This window comes from Oncorhynchus nerka, linkage group LG1 (assembly GCF_034236695.1).
Source record: "Oncorhynchus nerka isolate Pitt River linkage group LG1, Oner_Uvic_2.0, whole genome shotgun sequence".
NCBI classification, from domain to species: domain Eukaryota; kingdom Metazoa; phylum Chordata; class Actinopteri; order Salmoniformes; family Salmonidae; genus Oncorhynchus; species Oncorhynchus nerka.
In genome coordinates, this window is record NC_088396.1 from 17,759,510 (window position 1) to 17,783,613 (window position 24,104).

The 24,104-nt window shown below is 44.2% G+C and overlaps 1 protein-coding gene across 2 annotated transcripts in view; it reads left to right on the forward strand.

Moving 5' to 3' along the window:
• The window catches only part of LOC115108061 (FERM and PDZ domain-containing protein 4-like), a 52,165-nt gene that overhangs the window by 14,846 nt on the left and 13,215 nt on the right, over positions 1-24,104 (forward strand). Inside the window, exons 1-2 of one of the 2 annotated variants that reach the window (XM_029632201.2) lie at positions 15,093-15,360; positions 17,357-17,473. In XM_029632201.2, the coding sequence (XP_029488061.2) occupies positions 17,436-17,473 (38 nt within the window). In that variant the 5' untranslated portion in view covers positions 15,093-15,360; positions 17,357-17,435. Of the gene's footprint in view, positions 1-15,092; positions 15,361-17,356; positions 17,474-24,104 lie in introns of those variants that run through there. The other variant, XM_029632028.2, reaches the window with a different exon arrangement.

A 24,104-nucleotide genomic window follows, 5' to 3' on the forward strand; every position in this document is an offset into this window, starting at 1 on the left:
AACTATGGAAGTGAACTATGGAAATATACACAGTGTCGAAATAGTATCTTTGTAGAGTATTTCAATATTTTCTTTATTATAGCATACAACTTGTGATTTGTATATAACATGCTGTTACATACGTTGATACAGTTTATTCTGTAAGTACAGCAAAGTACTGCCATGGTGGTTTGAGTGGCGTGTGTGTGCCTGGCAATAGTATAATACATTTCTCTGTGTGTGTGTGTGTGTGTGTGTGTGTGTGTGTGTGTGTGTGTGTGTGTGTGTGTGTGTGTGTGTGTGTGTGTGTGCGTGCGTGCGTGCGTGCGTGCGTGTGCGTGTACGCACGTCTGTCTACAACTGATTTCCAATTATATTCCAATTATATTCCACAGCATTTCTATATTCCACAGCATCCCGAAGTCTGATCAATTTGATGTTATTTTAATGCTTAATGGACCAAAAAAATGTGCTTTTCTTTCAAAAACAATGAAATTTCGAAGTGACCCCAAACTTTTGAACGGTAGTGTAAGTAGAAGCAGATCAGCCCATGGTTTATATAACATAGGACACACATTCACACTGGAACTGGTGCAGACAGACACAGTTCCTCCCAGGCTAAATGAGGAAGAACATCTCTATTTGATTATGTTCTGGCTCTCCCTGAATAACATGTAGACCGTGTTCAGACAAAAAGACAGCAGGATTTCAACCACACTCACAACAACAATACTCAGTAAGATCTTGGCGGGTGGTTTAATTCCCAGATGTCAATTTTTCTCAACACAGAGGAGATTAGCTACAATGTAAAATACCCTATAGAGAACTGGTAGAGAGAGAGAGAGAGAGAGAGAGAGAGAGAGAGAAGAGAGAGAAAGAGAGAGAGAGACTGCCTGCCATAACGTAGTAGTTTCCCATGACAACAATATCATCACTTACAAATAGGGGAATGTAATATTCAGCTCTTTTTAAATAATAGTAAAATATGGATAGAGGGTCTTGCCCAGTAGCAGAATCCAATGCACGGTGCTAGATACCGATACTCTCCTTCCTTACTGTATGGACAACAACTGTGAAGTGTTCACACCACTCTGGGGTCTGGATTTGGCTCCATTTACTCTGTTAATTATTCTCTCCTCCTGCTGATCATTTTGCACGTGTGATGTAGGTGGTTTACACAAAAAAAATTTACCTTTACATATGCCAAATAAACAGTGAGAGATGCTACACAACATAGACCTGTTAAATGGCTCACCATGACAGTGGTTCTACATTTCTGCTGCAAGACAAGTATTCAAGTGTAGCATTCATACTTTAGGCTTGAAATGATGCAATGTTTTCATTGGTTCTCTTTCAAAATCAAATTAAATTGTATTTGTCACATACACGTGTTTAGCAGATGTTATTTCTGGTGTAGCGAAATGCTGGTGTTTCTAGCTCTAACAGTGCAGTACTACCTAACAATTTCACAACAATACACACATCTAAAGTAAGGGAATGGAATTATATAAATATTATATAAATATTTGGGTGAGCAATGTCAGAGTGGCATAGACTAAGAGGGCAGCAGCCTCTAATGTGCTAGTGATGGCTATTTAACAGTCTGATGGCCTTGAGATAGAAGCTGTACTGACCTTGCCTTCTGGATGATAGCGGGGTGAACAGGCAGTGGCTCAGGTGGTTATTGTCCTTGATGATATTTTTGGCCTTCCTGTGACATCGTGTGCTGTAGGTGTCCTGGAGGGCAGGTAGTTTGCCCCCGGTTATGGGGCAGACCGCATCACCCTCTGGAGGACCCTGCGGTTGCGGGTGGTCCAGTTGCCGTACCAGGCAGTGATACAGCCAGACAGTTTTGAGGGTTTTAGATGGAAAGCCAAATTTCTTCAGCCTCCTGAGGTTGAAGAGGTGCTGTTGCACCTTTTTCACCACACTGTCTGTGTAGGTGGACCATTTCAGTTTGTCAGTGATGTGTACGCAGAGGAACTTGAAGCTTTCCACGTTTTCCACTGCGGTACCATCTATGTGGATGGTGGGGTTCTCCCTCTGCTCTTTCCTGAAGTCCATAATCAGCTCCTTTGTTTTGTTGACGTTGGGTGAGAGGTTATTTCCCTGGCACCACATTCCCAGGCCCCTCACCTCCCTGTAGGCTGTCTTGTCATTGTTGGTAATCAGGCCTACTACTGCTGTGTCATCTGCAAATGTGATGATGGGTGAACAGTCATGATGAACAGGGATTACAGGTGGGGGCTGAGCACGCATCCTTGTGGGTCCCCACTTATAAGGATCAGCGAAGTGGAGATGTTTAATCCTACCTTCACCATCTGTGGGCAGCCCAATAGGAAGTCCAGGACCCAGTTGCACAGGGCACGGCAAAGAGCTTAATGATGAGCTTGGAGGGTACTATGGTGTTGAATGCTGAGCTGTAGTCAATGAACAGCATTCTTACATACAGTTGAAGTCAGAAGTTTACATACACTTAGGTTGGAGTCATTAAAACTAGTTTTTCAACCAAAACTATAGTTTTGGCAAGTCGGTTAGGACATCTACTTTGTGCATGACACAAGTAATTTTTCCAACAATTGTTTACAGACAGATTATTTCACTTCCAGGGGGTCAGAAGTTTACATACACCAAGTTGACTGTGCCTTGAAACAGCTTGGAAAATTCCAGAAAATTATGTGATGACTTTAGAAGCTTCTGATAGGCTAATTGACATAATTGGAGTCAATTGGAGGTGTACCTGTGGATGTATTTCAAGGCCTACCTTCAAACTCAGTGCCTCTTTGCTTGACATCATTGGAAAATCAGCCAAGACCCCAGAAAAAGATTGTAGACCTCCACAAGTCTGGTTCATCCCTGGGAGCAATTTCCAAACGCCTGAAGGTACCACGTTCATCTGTAAAAACAATAGTACGCAAGTGTAAACACCATGGGACCACACAGCCATCTAACCGCTCAGGAAGGAGACGCGTTCTGTCTCCTAGAGATGAACATACTTTGGTGCGAAAAGTGCAAATCATTCCCAGAACAATAGCAAAGGACCTTGTGACGATGCTGGAGCAAACAGGTACAAAAGTATCTATATCCACAGTAAAACGAGTCCTATATTGACATAACATGAAAGGCTGCTCAGCAATGTAGAAGCCATTGCTCCAAAACCGCCATAAAAAAAGACAGACTACGGTTTGCAACTGCATATGGGGACAAAGATTGTACTTTTTGTAGAAATGTCCTCTGGTTTGATAAAACAAAAATAGAACTGTTTGGCCATAATGACCATCGTTATGTTTGGAGGAAAAAGGGGGAGGCTTGCAAGTCGAAGAGCACCATCCCAATCGTGAGGCAGCATCATATTGTGGGGGTGCTTTGCTGCAGGAGGGACTGGTGCACTTCACAAAAATAGATGGCTTCATTAGAAAGGAAAATTATGTGGATATATTGAAGCAACATCTCAAGACATCAATCAGTCAGAAAGTTAAAGCTTGGTCGCAAATGGGTCTTCCAAATGGACAATGACCCCAAGCATACTTCCAAAGTTGTGGAAAAATAGCTTAAGGACAACAAAGTTAAGGTATTGGAGTGGCCATCACAAAGCCTCTGACCTCAATCCTATAGAAAATTTGTGGGCAGAACCGAAAAAGCGTGTGCGAGCAAGGAGGCCAACAAACCTGACTCAGTTACACCAGCTCTGTCAAATCACCCAACTTATTGTGGGAAGCTTGTGGAAGGCTACCCAAAATGTTTGACCCAATTTAATTAAACAATTTAAAGGCAATGCTTCCAAATACTAATTGAGTGTATGTAAACTTCTGACCCACTGGAAATTTGATGAAAAAAATAAAAGCTGAAATAAATCATTCTCTCTGCTATTATTCTGACATTTCACATTCTTAAAATAAAGTGGTGATCCTAACTGACCTAAGACAAGGATTAAATGTCAGGAATTGTGAAAAACTGAGTTTAAATGTATTTGGCTAAGGTGTATGTAAACTTCCTCTTGTCCAGAATGGATATGGCAGTGTGCAGTGCGACGGCGATTGCATCGTCACTCTTGTGATTCAAGATGGCGTAGCAGTCAGACGTATGTTTTTGTCTTGTCCCTTCCTGTCCCTTGTTAACATCGTTTTTCCTTGGGGTTTTTCCATATATACATTTCATATTTTAATACCACTTTCTATGTACGGACTGAATATTCTCTCCTGCAACTCGCCTCGCCCAATGTGGTACGGATCTGCTATCTTTATACGTAAGAACTCATCAACTCATCAAAAGCTACCAGCTAACTGGCTACCAGCTAACTGGCTACTAGTTAGCCACAGCCCGCTAGCTGTCTAAAGTACATCAGACTGTTTGCTTAAGATGCCCATCGGACAAATTCTTTGGCCACTATACCCACCATACGTTGCCCCTCTGATCCGTCGGCTGAACCGTCGCCTGAACCGGAACCCCGACAGAAGTTAGCCAGCTAACATTTACATTTACATTTAAGTCATTTAGCAGACGCTCTTATCCAGAGCGACTTACAAATTGGTGCGTTCACCTTAAGACATCCAGTGGAACAGCCACTTTACAATAGTGCATCTAAATCTTTTAAGGGGGTGAGAAGGATTACTTTATCCTATCCTAGGTATTCCTGAAAGAGGTGGGGTTTCAGGTGTCTCCGGAAGGTGGTGATTGACTCCGCTGTCCTGGCGTCGTGAGGGAGTTTGTTCCACCATTGGGGGGCCAGAGCAGCGAACAGTTTTGACTGGGCTGCGCGGGAACTGTACTTCCTCAGTGGTAGGGAGGCGAGCAGGCCAGAGGTGGATGAACGCAGTGCCCTTGTTTGGGTGTAGGGCCTGATCAGAGCCTGGAGGTACTGAGGTGCCGTTCCCCTCACAGCTCCGTAGGCAAGCACCATGGTCTTGTAGCGGATGCGAGCTTCAACTGGAAGCCAGTGGAGAGAGCGGAGGAGCGGGGTGACGTGACTAACTAACTAGTAGTCAGCTAGCCACTGCTAAGCGGTCATCAGCCACCTCTAGCACAGACAACTCTCGCCAGTCTGCACAGAGCGACTTAAACTAGAGCAAAAAAAATTCTCCCATCTCCCGGTTAGCCAAAGAGGTCCATCAGCCACTACTTGGGCTACAATACCTATTTTGCCAACTGGCTTGGACCCCTGCCAACTCATCACGACTGGACCACCAACGTGATTTACCCGATGTGTTTATTCTCAACTGGCTCAGCCGTTGCTTCGTCCCCTGAAATCCCATCCGCTAGCATGCTAGCCGCTGCCTGCTTGCTGTCCAGAGCACATCAGACTGTTAGCTTAAAAGGCCCACCGTTTAAATTATTTGGCCACTATACATATTTTGCCAATTGGCCTGGTTTACCACACAGAGCCCTGCTGATCCGTCTGCTGACGCAACAGCACGAGGGGGCCACAACAGACTTTCTTCCGTCGCGACGTCCCTCCAAGGCACTTCTGTTAGCTTGCTAGCCCCGGCCTGCAAGCTGCCTGAAGCCACTCACTGGACTCCTATGATCACTCAGCTACGCATGCCTCTCGCTAACGCCAATATTCCTTGTCCATTGCTGTTTTGGTTATTATTTATTGCGTTATTTCACTGTAGAGCCTCTAGCCCTGCTCAATATGCCTTATTAAATACTTTAGTTCCACCTAACACACATGTGGTGACATAACCTGGTTTAAATGATATTTTTAGGGACAATATCTCTTTCATCGAGATTCTATGCACAGGTTTACCCTCAATATATCCACATCCTACCATACCTTTGTTTGTACATTAAGCCTTGAATCTATTCTACCGTGCCCCAAAATCTGCTACTTTTACTCTCTGTTCTGAACGTACTAGACGACCAGTTATTTTAGCCTTTAGCCGTACCCTTATCCTACTCCTCCTCTGTTCCTCTGGTGATGTGGAGGTTAATCCAGGCCCTGCAGTGCCTAGCTCCACTCCCAGGCTCTGTCATTTGTTGACTTCTGTAACCGTAAAAGCCTTGGTTTCATTCATGTTAACATTAGAAGCCTCCTCCCTAAGTTTGTTTTACTCACTGCCCTAGCACACTCTGCTAATCCGGATGTCCTAGCCGTGTCTGAATCCTGGCTCAGAAAGACCAACCAAAAACCCTGAAATTTCCATCCCTAACTATAACATTTTCCGACAAGATAGAACTGCCAAAGGGGGTGGTGTTGCAATCTACTGCAGAGATAGCCTGCAGAGTTCTGTCTTACTATCCAGGTCTGAACCCAAACAATTCGAGCTTCTACTTTTAAAAATCCCCCTTTCCAGAAACAAGTCTATCACAGTTGCCACTTGCTATAGACCACCCTCTGCCCACAGCTGTGCCCTGGACACCATATGTGAACTGATTGCCCCCCATCTATCTTCAAAGCTCGTGCGGCTAGGTGACCTAAACCGGGACATGCTTAACACCCCGGCCATCCTACAATCTAAGGTTGATGCCCTCAATCTCTCACAAATTATCAATGAACCCACCAGGTACAACCCCAAATCCGTAAACACGGGTACCCTCATAGATACCATCATAACCAACTTGCCCTCCAAATATACCTCTGCTGTTTTCAACCAAGATCTCAGCCATCACTGCCTCATTGCCTGTATCCGTAATGGGTCTGCGGTCAAACGACCACCCCTCATCACTGTCAAAAGCTCCCTAAAACACTTCAGCAAGCAGGCCTACCTAACTGACCTGGCCCGGGTATGCTGGAAGGATATTGACCTCATCCCGCCAGTAGAGGACGCCTGGTCATTCTTTAAAAGTGTCTTCCTTTCAAAAAATCTAGAACCAGAAACAGACATAGCCCTTGGTTCTCTCCAGACCTGACTGCCCTTGACCAGCACAAAAACATCCTGTGGCATTCTGCATTAGCATTGAATAGCATCAATATGCAACATTTCAGGGAAGTTAGGAACAAATATACACAGGCAGTTAGGAAAGCTAAGGCTAGCTTTTTCATGCAGAAATTTGCATCCTGTAGCACAAACTCACAAATGTTCTGGGAAACTGTAAAGTCCATGGAGAATAAGAGCAACTCCTCCCAGCTGCCCACTGCACAGAGGCTAGGAAACACTGTCACCACCGATAAATCCACTATAATTGAGAATTTCAATAAGCATTTTTCTACGGCTGGCCATGCTTTCCACCTGGCTACCCCTACTCCGGTCAACAGGCCTGCAATCCCCACAGCAACTCGCCCAAGCCTCCCCAATGTATTTATTTATTTATCTTGCTCCTTTGCAACCCAGTATCTCTACTTGCACATTCATCTTCTGCACATTTACCATTCCAGTGTCTAATTGCTATATTGTAATTTCTTCGCCACCATGGCCTATTTATTGCCTTACCTCACTTATCTTACCTCATTTGCAGTCACTGTATATAGATTTGTATTTTCTCTACTGTATTATTGACTGTATGTTTGTTTATTCCATGTGTAACTCGGTATTGTTGTATGTGTCGAACTGCTGTGCTTTATCTTGGTCAGGTCGCAGTTGTAAATGAGAACTAGCATACCTGGTTAAATAAAGGTGAAATAAATTATTTTAATATTTTTTGTCTATGGATCTATTGAGGAGGTAAGCGAATTGAAGTGGGTCTAGGGTGTCAGGTAAGGTAGATGATCCTTGGCTTGTCTCTCAAAGCACTTCATGATAGTTCATTTAGTTCAGTTACCTTTGCTTTCTTGGGTACAGGAACAATGGTGGATATTTTGAACCATGTGGGGACAGCAGACTGGGATATGGAGAGATTGAATATGTCCGTAAACACACCAGCCAGCTGGTCTGTGCATGCTCTGAGGACGCTGCTAGGGATTCCGTCTGGGCAGGTAGCCAAGCGAGGGTTAACACGCTTAAAACCTGTTAGGGATGCTGCGAATTTTCGCAGCTTTTTGTAAAAAATCGCGCAACATTTCAACGTCCTGCTACTCATGCCAGGAATATAGTATATGCATATGATTAGTATGTGTGGATAGAAAACACTCTGAAGTCTCTAAAACTGGTTGAATCATGTCTGTGGCTATAACAGAACGTGTTTAGGAGTCAAAATCCCAAGGAAAACTGTTCACAAAAAACACCCCAAAAATATCCATCCGCCAGTCTCTATATTGTCTATGCCAAGGGAAAAGAGATGGAGTCCCGTTTACAATGCCTACAGCTTCCACACGATGTCGCCAGTACTGGCAATTCCGTTCTGGTTTATCCTTGGTGTGATGACGATGAGGCACTTCCTGTCTTGGGGTACACCGAAGGAAGTTATGAAAGGAAAAATATGGACGATGATTTCAAGACTTGCTGCTATCGAATACAAATCGCCCCGTGATCAATTTGATCGATTATTAACGTTTATTAATACCTAAAGTTGGTTTACAAAAGTAGTTTGAAGTGTTTTGTAAAAGTTTATAGGCAACTTTTTAATTTTAAAAAATGACGTTGTGTTTTGGAAAGGTGCTTTTTCCTGGATCAGACGGGCTTCCTAAATGGACATTTTGGGTATACAATGACGGATTTAATCGGGGAAAAGACCCAATTGTGATGTTTATGGGACATATAGGAGTGCCAACAAAGAAGCTCGTCAAAGGTAATGAATGTTTTATATTTTATTTCTGCGTTTTGTGTAGTGCCGGCAACGCTAATTCTTTTGTTTGCGTCTCGTTCAGGTATTTCGGGGGGGTGCATGCTATCAGATAATAGTTTCTCATGCTTTCGCCGAAAAGCATTTGACAAATCTGACATGTTGGCTAGATTCACAACGAGTGTAGCTTTAATTGAGTACCCTGCATGTGTGTTTTAATGAAAGTTTGAATTTTATCGAGTACTACAGTTGGCGCTCTGAAATTTCCGCTGATTTTGGTCCCTGTACAGGGACCGCAGCCGTAAAAGGTTTTAAATGTTTTACTCATGTAAGCCACAGAGAAGGAGAGCCCACAGTCCTTGTTAGCGGGCCACGTCAGTGGCACTGTCATCCTCAAAGCGGGCGAAGAAGGTGTTTAGCTTGTCTGGAAGCAAGATATTGGTGTCTGGTTGGTTTTCTCTTTGTGGTCCGTGATTGTCTGTTGACCCTGCCACATATGTCTTGTGTCGGAGCCATTGAATTGTGACTCCACTTTGTCTCTATACTGACGTTTTGCCTGTTTGATTGACATACGGAGGGAATAAATACACTGTTTGTATTCGGTCATATTCAAAGTCACCTTGCCATGGTTAAATGCGATGGTTCGGGCTATAGTTTTACGCTAACGCTGCCATCTATCCACAGTTTCTGGTTAGGGTAGGTTTTAATTGTCACAGTGGGTACAACATCTCCTATACACTTCCTGATAAACTCAGTCACCATGTTTGTGTATTCGTCAATATTATTCTCGGAGGCTACCCGGAATATATCCCAGTCCGAGCGATCAAAACTATCTTGAAGCATGGATTCCGATTGGTCAGACCAGCGTTGAATAGTCCTTAGCATGGGTACTTCCAGTTTGAGTTTCTGCCTTTAGGAAGGGAGGGGCAAAATGAAGATCAGATTTGCCGAAGGGAGAGAGAGGGCCTTGTAGGCATCTCAGAAGTTGGAGTAGCAGTGGTTGAGTGTTTTAGCAGCGCGAGTACTACAGTCGATGTGTTGATAGAACTTCGGCAGAGTTTTATAAGGTGCCACTCATCTGTCCTACGCTCATTCTCACCTCTTTTCCCTGCAGAAGATCACTACGGCTCCTAAAGCTCTCCTCAGCATGACTAGATCCCTGTCTTCCTACTTAACTGTTTTCAGGCGAACCGTGAGGTTAATGCTGCCGAACGTAGGACCTTAGCTTCTGTCAATAGTGTTGTGTATCGGTATTGGTATTTATTGGTATTTATTCAGATCCCCATCCTCCCAGCGGTCCCAGCTTACGTGGCCAAAAGCCAAATGCAACTGATCCAGCATAGTCCAAACCAGATATTTTGCTATCATGGACATGGAGGAGCTAGGGTTCAGCAAGCTGTCCCTGGCAAACCACCTCAACCACAGTGCCTAGTCACTGACTGGCACTTCTCTCCCTGGGAAGACAGAGCACTTTTCCGCAACCATCTTCCAGAAGGTCTACTTGTCTGTGGCCCATTCAGTACGGGCGTTGAACATAATGTCCCTACTGTTGGCTTACCAGGCCCATTTGTTACTGGAGAAAGGCAATCTCTTGGACATTGACACAGCTATCCAGAACCTATTGAAGGTGCCATTCAAGGCTGTGGGTGCTCCACAAGCCTTGCTGTGTTAGGGGAGAGAGCCCTGTGGCTCAACTTGTCCAGCCTCTTGGACAAGCAGATTTCCTTGACGGTCCTATTGAGCCGAGGGAACTGTTTGGACCAGTACCGCAGCAACCCAGTCTACCCCTTGACGAGCCAAGCCTTCGCGGCAGGGAAAGGGCAACACACTGGCACCAGGGTTTTCCACACTGCAAAGCACCCAGCGACGAACAGGCAGCGAACCCACAGTTCGAGTATCCTAACAGAGGCTGGCAGTGGGGAAAGCCACCCTTTGCTGCAGCCGCATCTAAATTCCGCCCAATTGATTCCCTGGGGGAAGAAGGGGCACCCGACTTAGTGGTACTTTCCGAGCAGCAGAAGGGGCAGCCAAAAGTTCACATTGTGTCCTGGCCTGTCCCCACTCGGGTGGAGCACAGACTTCCCCCCCCAATCTAAAACCCTAACCCTTGTGCAGTGGCTCATTCAGATGTATCTGCTCAAATGGAAGATGGAGGGGGCTCACTCTACCCCCAAGTGCCCAGTTTACCCCTCCGTGCTACAGCTTTCCCCTCGGCTCTCGTTCAAGTAGCCGGGGCAGGTCGCCACCAAGCACCATTGTTTTGATACTATCCCTTTAAATCATATGAGTCTCTGTCCCATTCAAGAGTCTTGTCAAGGCCACAGAGCAGAAATAGCAGAAACTCACTATAACGCCACCAGGGGGCACACCAGGACCACTGGTGAGCGTTTGTCATCCAACTTGTGGGTGACTCGCCACAAGAGCAGGGAACTGGCCCGCATTCGCAGCCCAATCCTGGGTCTTGTCCACAGTTACAAAGGGGAACTGGCTATGAAGTACAGGAGGTTGGTAGCACCTTAATTGGGGAGAAAGGGCTGGTGGTAATGACTGGAGCAGAATCAGTGGAATGGTATCAAATACATCAAACACGTGGTTTCCAGGTGTTTGATGCCATTACATTTGCTCCGTTCCGGCCATTATTATGAGCTGTGATCCCTCAGCAGCCTTCTTTGCTATGAAGCCATCTGTTTTCAAAGGGATTTTAGCTTCAATAGCTAGAATCCCGTGGTGACTCAGCTTGAATACCAGAGCAGGAAATCTCCTCTCTATTGAGCAACAGTGCAATCAGAGCAATACCAGCGAAAGAGAGCCCTAACAGCATCTACTCCCGGTTTTTCCTGGTTCCCCAAAGAAGGAGGGGATACGCCCCATTCTGGACCTACGGGTCCTTAACAGCTATCTGAGAAAGTTCACGTTCTGTACTCTCTATTCCCTGGGTCGACTGGTTTGACCTACAGCACGCTTATTTTCACATAAGTATTTTGCCAGCACACAGGAGGTTTCTCAGTTTTTCCTTTAAGGGCTCAGCCTATGAATACCTCGCTGTCCCCTTGTTAGCACTACCTCCCTGGACGTTCAGCAAGGGTGTGGAGGTGGCTCTAGCATCCCTGAGAATCAGGAGGCTGAGAGCCTCTGCCTACGTAGACGATTACCTGCTTTTCTCCCTGACACAGGAGCATGCAGTGTGAGTTACGGCTTCCCTTGTAACCCACCTCACAACCACCTCAGTTGTTGTACCGCTAGGTCAACTGAGAATGAGAGACTCACAATGTATGTGTACACAACGTCACCTCAATCGAAAGATGAACAATAACCTCAGAATGTCTTTTGGCTTTCTGTCACTAGACGAGCCCCTCGATCTTCGTTTCTGGCAATCCCCTAGCGGTAGTATCAATGAGGAAGGTGGTGGTGACAGAGGCATCACTCACAGGGTGGTGACCGGTCCACGAGGGAAGAGCAGTAAACGGAGCATGTCTGCGATATGGGAGTTGGCCATATCCACATTGTAAGATATTGAAACAGGTATTTGAGGGGCCTCCCGAGTGGCGCAGCAGTCTAAGGCAATGCGTCGCAGTGCTAGTGGTGTCATTACAGACCCGGGTTCGGTCCCGTGCTGTATCACAACCGGCCATGATCAGGAGTCCCATAGGGCGGCGCACAATTGGCCAAGTGTTGTATGGGTTAGGGGAGGGTTTGGCCGGGGGGGCCTTACCCAGCTCATCGTGCTCTAGAAAATCTATGTGGTGGGCCAGGCACCTGCAGGTTGACCTCAGTCGTCAGTTGAACAGTGTTTCATCTGACACATTGGTTTGGCTGGAGGGCGGTTGTTAAGAAGCGCGGTTTGGCAGGTCATGTTTCAGAGGACGCATGACTCGACCTTCACCTCCCGAGCCCGATGAGGAGTTGCACTAATGATACAAGATCAAAATTGCGGAAAAATGGAGGGTAAAATACAAGACCAACAAAAATTTGAGAAACAAGTATTTGAAAGAGAACTCAAGTTTTATTTTGTAACCCCGGTTCTGATAGTATGTGTGGAAGTAAGAGACCCTTAGTTGGTTTCTGATTCCTAATTATATGGTAGGAACTACCTAGCTGGGTCAAACAGAGGGGAGACATTACTTTCACACTCCCCCAAAATGTCAGATGCCAAAGCAGGTGCCTCTCCACCCCAGGAGGAGGCATCTTGTCTGAGAGCTTTGGTATGCGTCTCAAATGTCACCCTACTCCCTATTTAGTGCACTACTTTCTACCAGGGAACATAGGGAACAGGTGTGTGCAGGGGGGGGGGGGGTGTCAACAGAGTGGCAGATGTTAAACCAGTTACGCAACATTTTCACTACACAGCTGAAAATGACTTCCAACACACCTGAAAACACTAGCAATATTCTCCCACTTTGGGGATTTTATGCAGTGGTTATGTTGAAGAAAACTCTGTTGTACTGTACAGCAGCAGATACTGTCATGACATTACGGTGATAAACATTCTTGTTTTTACAATTTGTTCTGCATGTAGCTACGGTATTTTAATGTTAATAAGTACAGTAGTGAGGGGCAAATATATTGGAATCTCCTATAGGGTTGTTTACTGTAGGTTAAAGGGTCAATCTGCAGTTGCTACATCCAATTTTAGACATCCAATGTAAAATAATAATATGTACACATTGATTTTTTTAAGAGTATAACTTATGAGCTCAGTCGAACCCCATCAGAACCCACAATATAAGCGTATATATCTCCAATGTTTGTAAGGAAAGTAAATGTAAACAAACACTGTATAGCCTCAAAATATGGTTAAAACTATAACTTTGATCATCCATAGCCCTGTCTATGAATTTGAGAGTAGTTACATTTCTCCAGCCCCATCACTCAGCTTTTTACCAAAACAGTGGTGGGGATTGTTATTGTTTAAACGGCAGATTGCCCCTTTAAGGATACTAAAACTGCGTATTGCCCCACAAGCACAATAAACATCAGGGGTTATACATATTTCCTGTTTATAATGATGTGCGTCTTGTTGTAGCCATAATGGCCGACAGCCACTTGAATCCTCAATGGTGAAACCGCCACGTCCGTTTGCGATATTACAACAACAAAGCATTTACTGCAAACAGTGAACAGGTTACTTTCCCTCGGACATCGTTGCGGCGCGGGATAGAGCGGCAGCACATGTACTGCAATTTCACCCATTTTACCATCATGTGCAACGCTCCCCCAGCCTCCCCCACCTCTGCTTTGTCGACAAAACAAAAACAATAACAACGGCTGTGGGGTGGACAGTGGCACTGTTTCCCCCTTACTGTGGATTCCATCTTTAACCCTCAATGTGGGTAATGAGAGGGATGTCGATGCCAGTGTCCGGCTTTAGTTTCACTCATGGAGGTGATCCCTGTGAATTATTCAAGCAGAGTGGAGTGTGTCTTGTGTTCCAATGGCCGTGCTTGGTGTAGTCTCTGCCACCTATCAAGCAAAGGAAGATCATTCATTAACACCAAGTCTTCAGGGGAATATACTATGACATGTTCTCACCAGAACCTGGTTGATAAAGACAACGAGAGAGAAAGAAAGAGAGGGAGAGGAGAGAGAACGTGCGAGGTAGTGAGCAGAGTGATAAAGAAAGAATGAGATTAGTTTAGTTATGCTATGTTTATTATCGACTGAAAAGGGATAGCTCCCCTGACTGCATACAGGCTCAAGACCATTGGGTCCTTATGGTCGATTGTTGGGCTGATGTTGGTGTCAACTTAATAAACTATGCACAGAAATCCGACACCTTTTGAGGCAAAGATATTTCTTCCTCCTCCCCCACACATATAGAGGTTGACATTTAGCCGGTGTAAAATTAAGTCCCTTTAATAAATGCAGGCGAGGTTGTGATCTTTGTGTTTAAACTTGGAGTATAAAGTAGAGCCTGAACTATGCCTGACCTTCATTGTCATGGCAACAGAGGCTATGAGACTCCCAGGAGTGCAATACTTCTAATGGTTATTATTCACCATCAGTAATGTTTCCAGAAGGTTGACTGCTGGTGGAAAATTATCGCCTACCTACCTGTACTCTAAGGAAGGTAATTTAAAGTTGTTGATCTTATTATTGTCTGTGGTTTATGGACTTAGGTGGCTCTGTTTCAGTTGTATACAACATTGTAGAAGGTAATGTTGGTATTTTAGAACAGATTGATAATTGATTAGGATTGAATAGTTCCTCATTAAACATCCAGTACCATACTTAAAAACAAAATATACACAGTATCCTCTTGTCTATCCACTTTCTGTGGTGTTCTTTATTCCAAGAGAAGTCTAAAGGAACCTCTTATTCTCAGAACACAACATTGAACAGGGACTCCCCGTCCATCTATTAACAGCATTTTTGAGCATCAGAGACTAACAACGTCCAGAGACCCAGTTTCTCTGACTCCTGGCTAACCTGGTAATGAATTGCGCAGCGTGGATTACCCACCTGGGCCCGTCCTGGCGCTCTACTAATGCCAGATAGGGTAGTCATCATTTATTAAAGCCTACCTAGGCTTAGTTTCACTGTCCACCACTGCAGCGAACTTCCTCAACTCCTCTACTGGCTATTATTCTTCCTCCAGAACACACAGCCTCAATGGCATAATGTATTCTGGGACTACAGATAACAGAAAGCAAAGATCAAAATACCAATGACTGTGCCATTAGGGGAGAGAAAGATAGGGGAGTGTGGCTGAAAAGAAAGAGAATGGATATTATACAGCTTCTGGTCGATTCAGAATGGGATTTTGAAGGCACATCTTCGGAATCTGTGAGTAGAACCATGCTCCATTTGTATAGCAAAGACTTCCGGAGAATTGTCATAGTCACCATAGCTGCATGGTGCCCTGCTTGCTGTTCTGAATGTGGAGTATTGAAGATTATGGGTGTCATTAGAGTTCAAGGACTTCTCTCAATTGAGAGGACAGGCTCAACTCTCCACAGTCACATTTCAGTGATGGTGTCATGCTATTCAGTACACCACTTAGAGAGTTCAAATTTGGCATTGAACTTTATTACCAATGCCTTATTGTAGGATACCACAAAATCCCCACTGCTGTGAAATAATGTACAGTGTTTACCAAATAAATACAACATGGTATTTGGTGATGTAAAAATATGTTTAAAAAGGAAATTGTAAGAAAGAGACAATACAATGCTAACTCATTTCCCAAATGGGGAAAAAGAGAATGAAATTATGCGGGCAGAATCAATGTGATGAGGACCTCTGGCCAGGGGAACCTGCTGCTTTCTGTTAATGCATTGTGGCACCCATAAATTCATAGCATGTGGAAACGCTAATACCTCTCAAAACACACGATTGTATTGGAGGAAATCAGATTGCACCCGTTTGGAGCCCAGCCTATCCCACTGCTCTGCTGTTCTATGGGTTACAGAGTAGGCTACAGACGCTATTTCCAGCAGACTCCCCTATGATTTAATATGAACACATGCAGAATCAATGCATCCAGTAGCACTTAAGTGCTTTTTTAACGAGGTTAAGTAATCTCAGAACTACCGTAGACCTATTGGCTGTTGCTTTATTTAATTGTTGCTGGATGAAAGTAACATAAGCCTTGTTATCAAGGTCATGCAGGTCACGTTCATGGCAGAATTATACAATATAGCTGCTCGGTTGTCTATTGTTTTCTCCTCTGGCTTTTGAATCTACTTTACATGTTGTGTTTTCATGCATAGAGCATGCAATGTAATATGACACACACACACACACCACACACACACAGACATAGACATTAAGTTGGTTGGTAACCGGGGAGAAATAAAGAGGGGAAGAAAGAGAGGCTTTGAATAATGAATGCGAAGAGGCCTGTTACACAGCAGACAAGCCTTTGAAGTGACATAACTTACTGCCACAGCCTTCATATCTTCACCCATTGCTCACATAGAGAGAGAGAGACAGGGAAAGAGAGAGAGACAGCGATAAAGAGACCAAAAGCTAGTAAGAGAGGGGAGGGACGGGGCAGGGGAGAGAAAGAGAAAGAAAGAAAGAAAGAAAGAAAGAAAGAAAGAAAGAAAGAAAGAAAGAAAGAAAGAAAGAAAGAGAGAAGTATGAGGGCATACATCATGCTCTTAGGCTCATCATGGACCTATTCCTATTCGTTTTACTTGAACATTGAAGACACAGGAAGGGATCTGTTTGATGACTTGATTTAAGTGTTGTGGCAAAGTAAGGATTAGAGCCTTTGGTGATTTCGCTCTTAGACGATTTGATTTAGATCATTTCCAGCTGGAAGACAAATTACAGCACAGATTTCATAGGAAAGATGGGTTCTACTTTGCTCTTTCAGTACTATCCATTATTTCCTGAAAAGGGACTTAACACATGGGTCTCCGTTCTCTCACTTATAAACTCTGAACTCTTCCTGGCACTGCCCTTATCACAGAATTCCTCCGGGTTCCCTGCTTTCTGAGGAATCTGGGGACATCTCGGAATAAAAACGATTTCATGCCTCTGAGAGCACAAGAGTGAGGCATGACAATTACGCCTACGTGTCTCAATTACATTATTCATGTGATTTACATTCATTGACTGAACACTGGTTAAGGAACATTGTTCGTGACGTTCAAATTAGACATCCACGTGCTATGAGTTGGGATGCCTCAAACTGTGCCATGATGACTCACCTAGTGTAAAAAGTAGTGCACTACATGGGGAATAGGGTGGGTTTTAAGATGCAGACTATTGGACTTTTGCCATTGCTGTAAGTATGTTATGACTGACCTCCTCCCCCTGTCCTCCTCCCCAGCCACAGGACCAAGTCATCAGGCTGGCCCCCTCCTTCTGGCACCTGGAGCGCCGCTCATGGACCCCCCAATGGATGGGACATGGCCACCAATAGAGACGGGCGAGACTGCTACATCAAGTAAGTCGAGTCGAGGCGAGGCGAGGAGAGGAGAGGAGGAAAGAGGAGGGAAGAGGAGAGGAGGAACGAGGAGAGAGAAAAAAAGAAGACAGTGGTTCTCTCTCAGTCCCAGATGTTTGGGAGGCTTCGGCAACCTGTGATTATTTCAGCCACGTCATTGCCTAGTGCCTCCACACTCTGTCTCTCTCTCTCTCTCTCTCTCTCTCTCTCCATCTGTGCCTTCAGAATACTGATTCCCCTTTTCTTTCCATTGCTGCGCACAGACACAGACCCTGTCTGCACACAGACTCTCTCTCTCTCTCTCTCTCTCTCTCTCTCTCTCTCTCTCTCTCTCTCTCTCTCACACACACACTCACAGACACGCTCCAACCACTTTACTGTAGCTAGCTCTGGAGCAGAGAACTAAACCCTAATTATGTTCTCTGCCGGCTCCTGATAAAGAATTCACCTGCGTAGCGACTTTCTTTGATCTCTATGAGACTGCATGTGGCTGCAGAGACGCTGGGGTGCAGTGCTATCAGCATAATCGATCCATAGCCATTCTGGATATCTGAGGAGGACTACAGGTAAAATAATCCTCTCTGTCTATCTGTCTCTCCTATGATCTGAATGTGGTTTGACTGTATTGTTCTGCTCTGTACTGTACTGTTCTGTACTGTATGCGGGCAAGAAAGCCCAGAGTAACAAGTGAGTGTTTGGCTGTTTCTTCATGCCTTATGATGCTTCTGTAGGAGGATGAGGCTTTGCAACCACAAAAAAAAGAAGACAAGATTCCCAGCCATACTGTGGCATTCGTACTTATCTCTTTATGCATAATATAGTGCTTTCTTATTCAGACACAGTGTGTACTCATGGAATATGCACCCTGCTGTAACACAACATTACGTACTGCATGTGCACATTGTTTGCCTGGTGATTACATATAAACCCAGAGATTTGCGACATGTTATATTGTGACGTTATGCTGCATTGAGATAGGTACTGTCGGAAACAGGCTCGGGAACTTATCATACTTGGGTTAGAGCTTGAGCAGCGTGATGTCAGACAGGTTACATAAGAGCTCCAGAGGAGGACCGAGTGCATTGGATGTACATAGTCTGTCGGGATGAGGCGCATCACTGAGGCTGGTTTGGCTCGAACCTTTGCTAAAACGGGAAGGAGACTCATCAGTAACGTGGCGTGTCTGTGTCCGCAGTGGTCAAGGTTCTAATTGTGGTGTTGCTTAACGAAACGGGTACAGTATGCATGACAGGAAGGCGTGAATAAACCAGTGACAGTGACTAAGCATACTGTATCACACCATATACACTGAGCGTATAAAACACCTGCTCGTTCCATGACATAGACTGACCAGGTGAATCCAGATGAAAGCTGTGATCACTTGTTAAATCCACTTCAAACAGTGTAGATGAAGAGGAGGAGACAGGTTAAAGAAGGATTTTTAAGCCTTGAAACAATTGAGACATGGATTGTGTACGTGAGCCATTCAGAGGGTGAATGGACAAGACAAAATATTCAAGTGCCTTTGAACGGGTATGGTAGTAGGTGCCAGGTTTGGGTCAAGAACTGTAACGGTTTCCTGTGGGCATCCAGCCAACTTGACACAACTGTGGAAGTATTGGAGTCAACATGGGCCAGCATTCTTGTGGAACTCTTTCGACACCTTGTAGAGGCCATGCCCCGACTAACTGAGGCCCTTCCGAGGGCAAAATTGGGGAGGGGGGGCGGTGCAACTCAATGATAGGAAGGTATTCCTAATGTTTGGTATACTCAGTGTATAACAGAGATAGCTAGCTATATGACTTTGGTAAGAGGTGTATATTTACAGTCCATGGGAGCTACAGTCCATAGGAATCCAAAAGGTTGGATTACATCAGTAGCATTGTGGTGATATGGTCAAAAAGCCCAGTTTCATGAAGACTGATCATAGAAGAGGATAATTCCATAAGATATCTAAGATTATAATGTACTGTCTCCCTCTCTGTACTGTCTCCCTTTATCAAAAGATTTACTTCATACATTAGGCATTATATTGCTTGTCAATGGTAATTCAAAGTGCTTAGAACATTGCTACCCAAGCTGGGAGTACACGGCCAAAGAAACGAAACAAAATGACTTAAAGATAAATTATTAGCTTTTTCTCTCTCATCCCACTCTCCTGTTTGTAATATAGGAAACATATTTTAATCTAAGAGTACATTTAAGGTGTAAAGGTGGGGAAAGCAGAGCTGCGAGTCAGCATCCTTTCCCAAAGTTGGCTTTATCAAAAGCTTTACTTCATACATTAGGCATTATATTGCTTGTCAATGGTAATTCAAAGTGCTTAGAACATTGCTACCCAAGTAGGGAGTACACGGCCATAGAAACAACACAATTACTTCAAGAGAAATGGTTTGTTGCAACCCTTCAGACGATCTCCTCTGAAGAAGATGTGGTCCTGGTGGAGACTCAGTAAGGACAATAGTTTGTGTTGCTTATGTTTATATATCTTGTGTTGCTTACGGTCGGTCATATGTTTCTTAGAGCTTGGTGAGCTTGTGGTTGTCCTGGTTATTTTGGATACAACCTTACCACAACTTTCTGGGAATGGTGCAGGATAGTTGCTTGGCTTTGGAACATTCTCAGCACATTTAAGGAGCTTGACAAAAAAAACAATGTTTTCTTGGTATTTCATGACTTTAACAAAACTTTTCCTAAATGTTCAAACATGATTAAATGTCATTTCAAATGTCCTGCAATAGTTCAGAGAACGTTAAGAAACAATGTTCCTCTGTGGGAATTTCAGTACTTCAGCATAAGGTTTCCCACAGGTTTTATCATGGTTCTATTTAAAGTCATGTTCTCAAATTGTTCCGAGAACATTAAGAAAACTTTCCATAAAAACAACAAAAAAAGCCTTACTGACTAACATTTTGAGAGAACATTCTAAGAATGTTATTAAAAAATATATACAATATATATAGTCAGACATTTTACATTGTGGTGTCGCTCTAAACATGCGCATAATTCCTATCGGAACTCAGCCCTTTTAAAAACACAGGGCTTATGCAACATCATTTTTTGTTTTACATACAAAACAGGACTGATATACATATGAGGAGACAGCTGAAGGCTCTACCTATCCATTGATGTAAATATACACCCTATCTGATTCCCATTTTGTCCACTAAATAGCAGTAGGAGATCATATGAAGTCTCTTGGCCACTTCATACAAGTTACCTCTGGTTTGGGTAGTGAAACACTGAACTGATTGTCAAGCCTGACATCTTAATGTTACCCTAGAAATCAGGGTTTTAAAGTTATCCGGACGTGCGACCTGTCCCAGACCTGCTGTTTTCAACTCTCTAGAGACAACAGGAGCGGTAGAGATACTCTCAATGATCGACTATGAAAAGCCAACTGACATTTACTCCTGAGGTGCTGACTTGCTGCACCCTCGACAACTACTGTGATTATTATTATTTGACCATGCTGGTCATTTGTGAACATTTGAACATCTTGGCCATCTCCACCTGGCACAGCCAGAAGAGGACTTGCCACCCCTCATAGCCTGGTTCCACTCTAGGTTTCTTCCTAGGTTTGGCCTTTCTAGGGAGTTTTTCCGAGCCACTATGCTTCTACACCTGTATTGCGTGCTGTTTGGGGTTTTAGGCTGGGTTTCTGTACAGCACTTTGAGATATCAGCTGATCTAAGAAGGGCTTTATAAATACATTTGATTTTATTCATTTTTGTTGTTGTTGAAATAAGAAGACAGGAGAGAAAACTTCAAACTTCTGTTCCCATTCACTTTTCCTATTGTAAATGAGTGAGATAGATCATGGAGGTTGTGGAGGACGCATAGAAGGTAATGTGGATGGGGAAGGAAATGCATTGCTTTACACTGACCATCAGGGTGTACCCTTTCCATGCATACTAAATGACCGACATTGCATACTCTATGAATATGACTATGGCCTTGGGAGAGGAGAGCAGAGGAAACGTATGGCTTCATTCCAACAACCAATGTGAAACCAAAAACATACGTTCGCACAACTTCCAAGGAATTAAATATGCTAGCTGAGAGGGCTGTCAGTACGTTGGGAGGCGGGCCATCTCTAGCAGGTGGCCGTGGTTGGAGATGAGACAGCACACTTCCTGGTTGCAGATGTCCATATGTTTTTCCACTGCACACAATCTGTTGTGGTTGTCATGTATAAGTGCTGAAACCAACATCACAAATCCAAAAGTGACTTTGTCTCAGTGGCACCTTAGCAATATGATATGTTTTATCGCAACCCAAAACCAAGGGAATCAACCATATAACATTACTCACGATGTGTTTCAAATGTCAGTAAGAAGACGTCTGTGTGTCTGTTACCATAGGCCTCCGTGTAAATGTCAAGAAGCCCCTTCCTGCACCTTCCCTGCCCTCACTCAGTGCCTTGAAAGATTCATTGTGGCTATTCAGTGACGAATGGAACGTGTGTCAGGAAGGACTGTGATTTACACACTGGCTCCCCAGTCAGCCCACAGGCCTAATTACCCAACACAGTGGCTACCATGGGAAGAGTTGCTATTGCTGCCTCTGATACTACAGTTCTGCTGCTGGAGAAGGGAAAGATACTGGATGAGGAAAAACTGGAGGAACATACAGAGGAGATGCAAAGCTACAAATTGGCACATAAACAGTTTTGTAGACAGTTTATGTGGTGTAAATGTAAAGGATATTACAGTTTGATTAATTGATGTACTGTGTATGATCTACAAATACACTTATTAACACAGTTAACATGATAGTCTAATTGAATTGCAGTCTATTTACATAGATCCATCTAGAGGGAATATCCCGAAATAAAGTCAATGTTGACTAGTTCAAATGAGAGGGGTGGTCGGGGTTCAGACTGAGGAGTGCCGGGCAACAGACTAACAGGTATCAGTGACAGGTTGGCCAACCACAGTGGTTCCACAGGTCCAACATGAAGCCAGTCTGTCTCTGTTTTAACCTCAGGACTTGGCCCTTCCCTAATCACCAGCATACTACACCACCTCACACAGGTCAAAGGCTCATTGGCCAATGGCCACACGTTCTATTTCTGGTTTCCCATATGGCTGAAGAATCACATGCAAGTAAGATGCTGCCATATACTTTTTTTTAGTGCTAAATCTGTTTCCCACTGGGCACACATTCCCACTGGGCACACATTCCCACTGGGCACACATTCCCACTGGGCACACAACTGGGCACACATTCCCACTGGGCACACATTCCCACTGGGCACACAACTGGGCACACATTCCCACTGGGCACACATTCCCACTGGGCACACAACTGGGCACACATTCCCACTGGGCACACATTCCCACTGGGAACACATTCCCACTGGGCACACATTCCCACTGGGCACACCACGTCATTTCAATGTGGATAATTGATCATCAATGTGGATAATTGGGTAATATTTGGTTGAGAAGTTGATCGATAATATTACAACCTATATTCACCCACTCAAAATACACATAGTTTGTTGAATTTCCAATGCTTTAAAACATCTGAAAGCACAACCAAATTCCAATGAAAAAACAATGTCTTATTTTTGGTTTAGTTGTCATCCAAATGTTTATCACTGTGCTTTTTAAAGGCACAGCAAAGATCAGATGGAAATACAATGTCAGATCTTTTTTTAAATGTATGCAACACATGAATGTGTTATTACTGTGCTTCATCTAATAGCAGAACCAAATGACCTGGATTGCAGTTGAGATTACATAAAAAGTACATGGAGCAAACAATCAATGCCCTTCGAGATTCTGCACAGATTATTGCAGCATTTACTCTATAATACTCCGTAAACTGGTCATCTATGTATACCCGTCGCAAGACCCACTGGTTGATGTTTATTTATAAAACCCTCTAGGCCTCACTCCCCCCTATCTGAGATACCTACTGCAGCCCTCATCCTCCACATACAATACCCATTCTGCCAGTCACATTATGCTAAAGGTCCCCAAAGCACACACATCCCTGGGTCGCTTCTCTTCAGTTCGCTGCAGCTGGAACGAGCCTCAAAAAGCACTCAACCTGGACCGTTTTATCTCCATCTCCAGGGCTCCCGAGTGGCGCTGCTGTCTAAGGCACTGCTTCTCCGCGCTAGAGATGTCACTAAAGACACCCTGGTTCAAATCCAGTTTGTATCATAACCGGACGTGATTGGGAGTCCCATAGGGCGGTGCACAGTTTGGCCAGCGTAGGCCGTCATTGTAAATAAGAATTTGTTCTTAACTGGCTTGCCTAGTTAAATAAAAAATCGAATTCATTCAAAGACTCGATCATGGACACTCTTACTGACAGTTGTGGCTGCTTTGTGTGATGTGCTGTTGTCTCTACATTCTTGCCCTTTGTGCTGTTGTCTGTGCCCAATAATGTTTGTGCCATGTTTTGTGCTGCTGCCATGTTGTGTTGCTACCATGTTGTTGTCATGATGTGTTGTCACCATGATGTGTTTTCATGTGTTGCTTCCATGCTGTTGTTGTCTTAGGTCTCTCTGTATGTAGTGTGGTGGTGTCCCTCTTGTCATGATGTGTGTTTTGTCCGATATTTTTATTTTATTTTTTTAATCCCAGCCCTCGCCCCCACAGGAGGCCTTTTGCCC